The sequence below is a fragment of the Leptonychotes weddellii genome, unplaced genomic scaffold (genome assembly GCF_054177405.1).
Source record: "Leptonychotes weddellii isolate Sample4059 unplaced genomic scaffold, ASM5417740v2 HiC_scaffold_1260, whole genome shotgun sequence".
Classification (NCBI taxonomy): Eukaryota; Metazoa; Chordata; class Mammalia; order Carnivora; family Phocidae; genus Leptonychotes; species Leptonychotes weddellii.
Window position 1 is genome coordinate 2,243 of NW_027704901.1, and position 11,977 is coordinate 14,219.

At 36.6% G+C, this 11,977-nt stretch overlaps 1 protein-coding gene across 1 annotated transcript; it reads left to right on the forward strand.

The window, feature by feature from the left end:
- Positions 1 to 622: 622 nt before the first annotated feature.
- LOC102749554 (olfactory receptor 51V1-like) lies at positions 623 to 2,605 on the forward strand. Its single transcript, XM_031026953.2, is given in 1 exon segment — positions 623 to 2,605. A coding segment is annotated over 1 exon segment (942 nt). The 5' UTR covers positions 623 to 1,310; the 3' UTR covers positions 2,253 to 2,605.
- Positions 2,606 to 11,977: the final 9,372 nt, after the last annotated feature.

Sequence of the window (11,977 nt, forward strand, 5' to 3'; positions counted from 1 at the left end):
ACGGAATCACCCAGGTGCCCCATTTCTTTTTCTTTTTCTTTTTTTTTGGGAGAGAGAGAGAGCAAATGGGGGGGGGGAGCACTGAGAGAGGGAGAGAATCTCAGGCAGATTCCCCGCTTAGCATGGAGCCCCCACACAGGGCTCAATCTCTTGACCCTGAGATCACGACCTGAGCAGAATCAGGAGTCATTTGCTTAACCAACTGAGCCACCAAGACGCCCTAATTATCTATAATTTTATATACAGCACTGGTGAATTATTATACACATAAAAAGACAAGAAAATATTTTAACTATTTCACACATGAGTGCATAATTAAGGTTGTACTACTGACACACAAGTAAATGGCAATATGCTTTGTGTCATTTTTAGAGCTTATTTTCCAAATGTTTCATATATGGTTCTTCATATTATGCCTGTCAAAAAGGAGACATATTTCTCAGGAGCTCAGAAAGGGGAGAAAGGTTTACTGAGGAATTCAGTGAACAATAAAAGTGAAAGTTGGGGAAAAACAATGAATAAGCCTCATGTAAGCCTTATGAAATATTTTGGTTGATTTCAGACTGAAATAGAGACTAAAAATTCTTCAGAATTCTGATACTATCTTCTCCCCTTGGGTGTTTACTTCTTGCATCCTCTGAGTAGGTATTAAATTTTCAGTCGACACGGTGAGTCTCTCTCCCTCCAGGATTGAAAAGATCTGTGGACTCGGGAAAATGTGTCCATTTACCCATTCCTCTCAATCCCAGGGAACCCCTAGTTTGCAGTGAGTGACCAGATGGGATCTCTCACTTGCATCAGCCACCAAGTGGGAATAGTGGCCTCCCAGGAGCCCGGGTCCACCTGGCCCACACAATCCTCTTCATTCCTTCCTCATAAATCTGAGCGTTCTGACTCCACGTGCCATGAGCCCTTGCGACAAGACAGTGTTCTGGGGCTTCCTCAGGAGCAGCAGAGCAGGAGTAGCCCTGTGCTCTCAAGAGCTTTAGCTACTGTCACCTGCTGTGTGTCCTGCAGGTGGCTCAGAGGGACTAAAAGAGAATGAAGTTAATGATCTAATTTGCCCAGAATGGTCAGGACATTGATTTGCTTCTACAACCTGAAACCTACTACCAAGGAGCTACCCTGGGAAATCATCTTGTGCTGTAGCTTCTGCAGAGTGGAGCTTCCCTGGGATTCTATGATGTTCTTTACCTGGGCTACAATGTGAGTGGCTGTGTTATACTCCACTGCTCTCACACACAGTAGAAGATGTGACAAACCTGGTCAGTAAATATCGATCTTCTCTGGAAAATTACCTTCACATAATCATGTCTGCTTCTTCGGCTTCCATTATCAATACCTCAATATTCATTCTCACGGGGTTCCCTGGCCTAGACCAGTACTATCCCTGGTTTTCAATTCCTTTCTCCTCCATCTATGCTATCATGTTCCTGGGAAATTGCCTGGTGCCGCATGTGATCCAGACAGAGCCAAGACTGCACCAGCCCATGTTCTACTTCCTGGCCATGCTGGCCCTCACTGACCTGTTCATGGAGCTGTCCACAGTGCACACGGTGCTGGGGGTCCTGTGGGGGCTCAGCCAGGAGATTGGTCTGGATGCTTGCATTTCACAGACTTACTTTGTCCACGGACTTTCCTGCACAGAATCTGGAGTCCTTCTGGAGATGGCCTTTGATCGCTTCACTGCAATCTGCAATCCTCTGCGCTACACATCCATCCTGACCAACAGTAGAGTCATTCATGTCATGGTGGCCATTTTGATGAGAAGTGCATTGCCCATTCTCCCCATCATCATTTGCCTGAAGTTCTTCCATTACTGCCTCCCCCACATCCTCTCCCACTCTTTCTGCCTGCACCAGGACCTACTCTGACTCGCCTGCTCTGACGTCCACTTCAACAGCTTCTATGCCCTGGCTCTGGTCATTTGTACCTTGTTGTTGGATGCTGTGCTCATTCTCATCTCCTATATTTTCATCTTGCATACAGTGCTGGCAATTGCATCTCGGGAGGAGAGGCTCAAGGCCTTGCAGACCTGTGTGTCTCACATCTGTGCCATCCTGGTCTTTTACATCCCCATCATTGGCCTTACCATGGTGCACCGCTTTGGAAAGCATCTCTCACCTTCCATTCATGTCCTTATGGGCAATATCTATATTCTCTTCCCACCCCTGATGAATCCAATCCTCTACAGTGTAAAAACCCAGCAAATCCAAAGCAGGATGAAGAAGTGGTTTTCTCTGAAAATGTAGTAAAACCCTTGGATGCAATCAGTGAGAATGTTTTAAGGTCAAAAGAGTAATACTACTTCCTATATCTGCAACAACTTGCAATCTAAATAATAATTATTATAGCAGGTTATTGCTTAATGAGGACTTGAGTATTAAAGAACTTCAGAGGCTTTTTATTGCAAGAGGCAAAATAGAACTAATTTTTGCCAATACACATTCCAGAAAAGATTTCTCAAAGTCTGCTGTAGAATAATCATGACCAACGTGTAGGAAAAAAGTGTCTCTGCATTTTGTTGACATGTTCTTGAAGCATGGTTGCTATATGAAAATTATGACCCTCAGTTCATCAATATTTTCAATCTATTTAGACCCTCTTCCACCTAAATTTTGGAAACATGCTTATTGCTTAGATTATTCCATTAATTTGTCCTTATATCAAAATACATAATACAGTGAAATTGGACTTTCTTCATTCCTCCAGGTGAGGTGTGGGACATCTGAAACTATGATGCTCAGCCTTCCCTCACCTCTATTACTTTTTCCCCACTAGTGACTAATGCAAGTCCATCACAGGAATTTTGAAATAAAAAGATACTAAATCCCACTATCCCAAAGACTTTATTCTTAATCTTTTCCCATGCTGTAATATATGACCTTTTCCACATAAAATTTTCCTTCTTCACTTTTTCACTGAATATCATTGGGATTTCTTCATGATATTTTAAATTCTTCAGAGTCTACAGAAAAGGTTTTAGTTTAGAAACTCCAGCAAAACCCCGATTGAGGACTGATGGTGCCTCGCTTAGAGCAATGATTGTGAAAAGGGAAATCAGATAAGGGATAGAATAATACTTAGGACCTATGGACACCCCTTAATAACTGTGTGTGCCTTGCTGAACAGAATAGTTTCATAGTTGATGCTCATGTTTCTGGTTTGTGAAATCGAATTGATGGTGTGTGCTTCAATGAGACAGTGACAAAGAAAGAGTATTATTTATGCAAGTGGAGATAGTGGCACCAACATTGAACATTGTACCTATTTAGAATCACTTTCTATTTTCACCCCCAGTCTTTGACCACCACTTATCTACTCACTGCCCCTATAGATTTTCCAGTCTGGATATGTCTTACAAATAGAACCATACAAGGCATGTTTTTTGTTTTTTGTTTTTGTCTGACTTCTTTGAGCATAATGCTTGTGATGTTCATCCATGTTGTAACACATATCAGTGTCCCAATTCTTTGCTGAAGAGTACAATATCGTATGTATATGAAAGACTTTGTTTTATTTTAAATTATTAAAAAGTGAGCACTGGGTATTATATGCAACTAATGAATCGTTGAACGCTACATCAAAAACAAATGATGTATTATATGTTGGCTAATTGAACATAAAAAATTAAAAAGTAAAGAGTTACTACTTATTCATCAAGAGTAGTACCATTTTCTAGTAGGTGGAACTCTAATGGATTATACTGTGGTGAAAATGTACAGGATGGCCTTCCTCATCCTTTTCTCAGGACCTGCATGCAGAGTGTCATGAATACATGGAAGCATCAGAGTTAAAGAAGAGTACCAGTAGAATGCCAGATGCTTCCATGTATTCATGAGTTGATGAGCATTGTTTCCCCCATTTATTGACTATTGTGAATAAAGCTGAGATGAGCAATCATGTACAAACCTTTGTGCAGACATGCCTTTCAATTCTTTGGGGTACACCCCTAACAGTGGGTCATGTGATAATTCTGTTTTTTAACATTTTGAGAAACTGCTAAACTGTTTTCTAAACTGATGCAATATTTTCATTCCCGCTATCAGCGTATTATGGTTGAGATTTCTTCATAATCTCACCAACACTTATATTCTGTTTTTGAATATATCCATTCCAGTGGGTGTGAATGGACTGGTGGTTTGGGTACACACATCTTTCATGACTGATAACTTATGATGTGATCTTATTAATATTTTTATTTTTGAATTTTAAGAGTTCTTTACATATTCTGGATGAGTCACTTATCAGAAAATGATTTATAAATATTTTTCCCAGTCTCTGGATTGTCTTTTCACCTTCCTGAGGGTGACTTTTAAAGTGCAAAATACTTTAATTTAGATTTTGTCTAATTTTTCTATTTTTTTTCTCTTATTGCTTAGGCTCTTGGTGTTGTGCCTAAGAAATTATTGTCTAATTCAAACTCACAAAGATTTATACCTATGCTTTCTTCTAAGAGTTTCACAGTTTAGTATTACATTTAGGTCCGTGGTATGCTGATGTGTATGGTGTATGTGTGCAGGGGTTTAATACATGTTTTGTGTGTGTGTTGAGAGCCAATTGTCCATCATTTTATCAAAGACTATTATTTTTCCTTTAAATATTATTTACTGGGAATCAACTAACCATAAAAGGATCACCTGACCTTTATGATTCAAACATCCAATTCCAATAAGTGCTCATTAGTAAGCTATAATCGTTCAAGAGGACATATCTCATAGACATGTCATAACCTAATTTCTAAAACTTTAAAAGAGAGTATCTCCGACTGAAGGCTGTTTTCTTTTGTATGCCAAATAAAAAGTAAAAAAGCACCATTTTGACTGCTTGTTCCAAATTTTCTTCCAGTTACTGGATAAGAACCATTTTTCCAATTCTTTAATGGGCAACAAAGTGGAAGAACATATATTATTCATGTTTGCTACCTGTTCTCTTGGACTTCCCTCATATACTGTTAACTGGTGTATGAACCCTTATCCTTCCCTTCCACCGAATCATGCACGTCACAAGATACCATTCTTGTTGTCAAAATTAATACATTATTGTTTATATTTTGAGTTTTATTGAGATATAATTCATGTACAATAAAAGCCACCCATTTAGACTGTACAATTGAATAGTTTTTAGTATATTTACAGAGTTGCACAACCATCTGCACAATCTAATTATAGAACATTTTCGTTAGTAGCAACTACCTAATTCTCCCTCCCTGAGCCCCTGATAACCACTAATCAGTCATTCTTCAATTTCTAAAACTTGTCCTTTACCTCTGTTGTAAATAATTTTTGTTCAGAAAGTCCTGTTCATGCAGAAGTATGAAAGTTATCATATGGCTTCTCAACACATAGTGCTTAAGAATCAATTCAAATACACACTCCAAAACTTTCTAAATGAGTAAACTTGAGAAACTTACTTATTTTCTATGTGCATTAGTTTCCACATCTACATGCTGCAGATGATGATAAAAGTAACTAAATGAGATAATATAGCTTTGAAGTTCTTAGAGCAAAAAAAGCATGGAAGTACTAGCTTTATAGATAGGGAGCTTATTATGGTCCCTGTTTGAATAAGAGGAAATTGAGGCTAAATTTGAATCAGAACTTGAATTTTGGTATTCAGACTCCTTGGTTATATCTAAGGTACGTTTCTTTTTCCAAAATGATTGAGTTATACTGAAATTTTAGGTAAAAGTATATCTTGGAGAATGGTCCAAATTGGCTTTCCAGTAAGAAATGATATATTAAATAAAATTACTCAATAGCTTTTTATTACTCTTAAGATATATGCAATTAATGAATCATTGAACACTGCATCAAAAACTAATGATGTACTACATGTTGGCTAATTGAACATAATAAAAAATTTTAAAAAAGATAAAGTCCAGGTTTCAAGGATTGCCATAATCTGGTAGAACTTGCCTTCCTTACATTACAGTGTAATACAATAATGTAGGTCTTGATCTTTCAGCCTACTTTCATTTCTGACCACATATCATGCTCTTTCTCATCTCCACATGAATTTCACACTTTGTCTGGTTAATTTCTACCCACACCTGAGGCCTCAGCTGAAAGGGAAAAACATTCCTAATATGTTATGTCACTTGGGTTTCTACTCTTTCAATATGCATCACTCCTGCGTTAATTATTTTTTCAGCTTTATTGAAGAATAAAGGAATTTATTGAGGAATAAATATATAAACATAGAAAATGATAAGATATTTAAAGTGTACATTGTGGTAATTTGATGAATTTATTATTTTTTACTGATTATTTTATCTTTTAGACTATAAATATTTGAGGGGTGGGGTCTATTCTGTTTGTTTTATTTTTTTTTACCACTGTATCCTCAATAACATTAAACAGGATTCAAAGTGCATTCTCAATATAATTTTTCTTTAAAAATGAATCAGTAAATGAATCCTGAATGAATATATTGGCACTGCTACATATTTTTCCATGCCTTTTTGTATTTTTGTGTTTTTAGGAAGATGGAGCATTTCATTTTTGTGAAGAATACATGTCCAGTGATGCTTCTGGGGTTCAAAGACATTAATTTAGCATGAGCTTGTCAAGAATTGTCTGCATTTGACACATATGAATTATCTTTAAATTTATCTGAACAGTGGAATACTGAATCATATATATTTTTTAATTATGTGGGAAAATCATTAGCTAACTGCCCCCACCACTTGTAGTATTTTGTCTTCTAGATAGAAACAATAGTAAATGATGTTCTCACCATGCCTCTGCCAAGCAAATCTTAAATACCACCATATCAAGAGTTTAAGTCAATAAAATCATAATTCCATGGGTCCATAAGGATTTCTAATCCCATTACACAACGATCTTGAATGTATTGTCTAAGCTACTTTTTTCACATAGGATTTTTAATGTAATCCAGAAATATTCTATACGTGTGTTTCATTTTTCTCCAATTAGATGTGAACCATCTTGAGGACAAAGACAATTTCTGATTCATCTCTATGCTCCTTGTGTTTTAGAATCCAATTATCAAATCTCATTGAAAAGATCTCACCTTGCTGATAGAACCTTATTGATACTGTACCTGTACTAGAATTGCTGCAAGCATTTAAATCTCCAAGACTTAAACTATTTTCTATCAATACAACAATCTCTATAGGATTAATCTTGCCTCATCCTGAAATCTGCCCTTGCTTATTCAACTGATTGTAAGTTATCCTTGTATTCGTTTTCTATTGCTGTTGTAACAAATTACTGCAAATCTAGTGGTTTAAACAACACAAATTTATTATCTTAAAATTCTGGAAGTTAGAAGTTCAAAATCGGTCAGCAAGGTTCTGTTCTTTTAGAAGATATAAGGGAAATCTGTTTTGTAGAGATGGTCTTCATTCTCTGGCTGTAGCCTTAATATGACCTTTACTTCTGTTGTCCCTTACATGCTCTGAGTTGGACCCTTAGACCTCCCTCTTACAAGGACCCTATGATTACATTAATTCTACCTAGATAATGCAGAAAATTCTCCCTGTCTCAAGTTCCTCAACTTAATCACATCTGCACCCTTTTATCCTGTAAGTTAGCTAACATATTCATAGGTCCTGGAGTAAAACATAAACACTTTCAGCCTACTACAATCTCCATTTTGAAATTTCTGTGTTTATCTCCTTTGATTTGGAATCCATAGGGATATTTTTGTTTGTTTCTTTTTAGTTTAAGGGGAATGTTATAAGGACTTTATTTTTGTTGTGGTAAAATATACATAACATAAAATTTACAATTGTAATCATTTTTCAGTGCACAGTTCAGTGGTATTAACATATGTACATTGCTGTATAACCATCACCACCATGCGTTTCCAAAGCTTTTTCATTATCTTAGACTAAAACTCTGTACCAATTAAACAATAAGGGCTCATTTTGCCCTACCTCAGCCCTTGGCAACCACCATTCCATATTCTGTCTCTGGGAGTTTGACTCCAGGTACTTCATTTAAATGGAGTCATACAGTAATTTCCCTTTTGTATCTAGTTTATTTCACTTGTTATAATGTCTTTAAGGTTCATTCATGCTATAGTCAGTGTCAGAATTACATTCCTTTTTAAGGCTAAACAATATTCTATTGTACGAATATATCACATTTTGTTTATCCATGCACATTTGGATTGTTTCCACTTTTTAGTTATTGTGAACAATGCTGCTATGAACGCTGGAGGACTAAAACCGGTTTGAGCCCCTGCTTTCCATTCATCTGGGTATATGATCAGACCTGGAATTGTTAGGTCATATGGTAATTCTATGTCAAATTTTTTCAGGAACTGTATACTGTTTCCACAGCATTTTCTTTCTTTCTTTTTTTTTTTTTTTTTAAGATTTTATATTTTTTTTTTGACAGAGAAAGAAAAAGAGAGAGCAAAAGAGGGAACACAAGCAGGGGGAATGTGAGCAGGGAGCCCGATGGGCTCGATCCCAGGACCCTAGGATCATGACCTGAGCCAAGGCAGACACTCAACGACTGAGCCACTCAGGCGTCCCTCCACAGCATTTTCTATACCAACTAGCAATACACAAAGGTTCCAATTTTTCCACACGCTTCCCAACACTTGTTATTTTCTTGGTTTTTATTTGTTTGCTTGTTGTTTTTTTACAATGGTCATCCTAATGATTGTAAACTGGCATCACATTGTGGTTTTGATTTTCATTTCACTAATGATTAGTGGTATTGAGTATCTTTTCATGTGGTAACTTTGCCCATTTTTTAAATTTCCTTTTTTTTGTTGTTAAGTTGTAGGATTTATGGGGTACCTGGATGGCTTAGTCAGTTAAAGCAGCCAGCTCTTGGTTTAGGTTCAGGTCATGGTGTCAGGGTCCTGGGATGAGCCCCACCTTGAGCCCGGAGGTTGGGCTCCAAGCTCAGTGGGGAGTATGCTTGAGGAATCTCTCTCTCTCTCTTCTCCCTCACCACTCCCCCTGCTTGTGCATTCTCTCTCTCTCAAATAAATAAATAAAAAGGATCCCTAGATTTACTCACTCAGCCCTAAATGCTCTCTCATATAAACCTGATTACAAAAAATTTTCTTTATGTTATTTCATTTTTCAATGATGTAGAATTCTGTCCAAGTACAATGGTAAACTCCAAACATAGACCAAGGTCCTATTTACCCCTATGGCCAGCCTGTTACCTTTGTGGCACTCTTTGAGACAGGTATGAATTATAGGATAATTCATTTTTTACTAGTTAATAATTTTGAGTATTTGTGACCACATTAATTAACTATAACTTGGATGACATTGGAAAATGTAAATTGAATAATGTTTGATAAATTGTTCAGCATGTGAACTATGGTAGTTTACTGTGGTTGCAGTGGGTAAGTAAGCAATGTTTAGGAAAATGTGGTTTCATGTAAAGGCTAAGGAGAAGAAATATTTCACCCATTAGAGAAGAGGGAAACCAGTTCAGTTTAGTAAAATATCCTGTCCAAAGACATAGCAGAATGAAACTACATATTGACTTTGGAAAAAATACTAGTACAAACAATGGTTTTCTATTTTTCTTTTGCAATTTTATGTTCATCAAGAGTTCCATGTTTTATTTCCTCTTTATTGTCTTATAAAGTCAGAGAGGGTAGCAAAAGATGAAATCTTGGACTGCCAACCTCTGGACTTCAACATGACAGAAAAAATTCAAATGCACTCTCAGTGACATCTCCTCTACTAATGTGGCTTTTACTAACTATCTTTATGACAATGAGCCCCCAAAATTTATCTTTAATGTAGATCAAGTACCAAACTATATCATAAATAAAATACTTGCCATTTCCAGTCAGAAAAAAAAAAAGATGAAGCTGAAAATTGAGAACTGCCCAGATAACAAAGGATTTTAAATTTATGAAAACTCGGGGGCGCCTGGGTGGCTCAGTTGGTTAAGCGACTGTCTTCAGCTCAGGTCATGATCCCAGAGTCCTGGGATCGAGTCCCGCATCAGGCTCCCTGCTCTGCGGGGAGCCTGCTTCTCCCTCTCCCACTCCCCCTGCTTGTGTTCCCTCTCTCGCTGTGTCTCTCTCTGTCAAATAAATAAAATCTTTTAAAAAAAAATTTATGAAAGCTCATGACATATAACAAACATATGTACATTAGGCATCATTTATTATGTGTTTGTTATATATCATGTTGTATGTCATGAATTTTCATAAATACATATAATTGTTTTCACAAGTCTAAATATTATTGTTTTCATAGATGAAAACAAATTTCAGTCATTTGGCCATTGTCACACAACTGGAGGCAGACCCTGGGTATAAATCAGTGTTTGATAAGAAAAAATTAATGCTTTTTATTTTGCCCCTTATCTCCTTCAGAAATACCATAGATAATTTTACAAGAGGAATCCCAGTCTTAGAATTCTGTCCTCACATTCATTATTTTATGATAAGACTGCCTTTCCTCTCCCACTACAATGTCCTCATTGAACACAGAATCTAAGCCAAGTCTGTGTAACACATCTGTTCTCAGTCTACGTTGGTCACAATGGTAATTAGGAAAAAGCAATAACCAATGTATTTATAATTTACATGAAGAAAAGTCTAGAACATGTTTCCTTTAGACATTCTTTCCTTCAACAATGAAGATGAAGATCCTTGCCTGTAGACTTCTATCACACTCCCTGACTCGACAGGTCTTGTGTGCAAAGCATCCAACATCATGCTTCTTATATATGCTTTCCCCATATAAAAACAGTAATAATAACAATAATAAAAGGAGAATTGGATAAACTTGTGGTCTATAGAGATGATTTTGTCACTTCCCATTCCTCAGGAGAATTGCATTATAGTCCTTTCTCACAAGCTGCTACTATTTTTGTTCTGTATTGGCCTATGAGAATGATTTCTTCATCCATGATAAAGCACTAGGAGGTGCGTACACATAGGAAGGTTGTGAGTATGTGTTCTCATAGGTGCCTGAGAGATCTAGAGAAAAGTATGGAGAAGATGCAAAGACAGTTCAGGGAACTGAAACTAACTGCATGGAAGGAGTTGTTAGTTCTAAGCAAGTGTCAGCTCTGAGCAGACATTCTGAAAAGGAGATTGATATGTCATTTAAGATTTGCACTAAGGCCTGAGGGGTATAAAAATATAATACTACTTTCTTCTTGGTCTACTGGATATTTCCTCTTTATTTCCTTGGCTCAGCAATACTGAAATTCTTCAAATCTTCTACTGAGAAAGGTATGGATTCTTGCTCAGGTCAACATAGGAAGGTAAAACTGTAATAAAAACATGAAGTTTATACATCAAGATACAAAGATTCTTAGTGTTTTTCCTAGATTCATTCTCATTTTTCCTAATCCTAGCACTTTATTATCCCTTAAAGACAGACACCTGGCAAGACAGCAAATGGATTTGCATCTGCATTAATATTTGTATATTTTTGATATCTAATTAATTCAGGGAAAATTAAACTCAAGTGGATTCATTAATTTTCAATGCATCATAGTCATTAAACAGTTCATCTCTTTCATTGAGGACAAAAGGAGGAATATGGACTTTGACCTAAGGAAATCAAGAGTTGTTTCATAGAGGAGGTGAGGCTTGAGCTAAGGGATGAATAATAAACAGATATTTGTAAGATAGTAAAGTCATGGGGACAGGAGAAAATCTGAAAGAAAGAGGGTATAAGCACAGGAAAATAAGATATGTGTTGGAGCATTTAAAAATATTTTATTCCAAAGGAGTTTAAACTCTATTTGCAGAATCCATGATCTGAACCACTAAACAAAAAGTGTTCTGTGTGGACAGAGTACAGAATCCAGGTAGTTTCCTGGGACCTTAATGCTGGGAAGTATAATACACTACAGCTATGTGTGTTTTTATATTTCATTAAAAAAAAAACCTTTTGGCTGCTCCCATGTTAGGGACATAGATATTTACAATTGTTAGATCTTCTTGTTGGATAGACCCTTTAAGTAGGATATAGTGTCCTTCCTCATCTCTTATTACAGTCTTT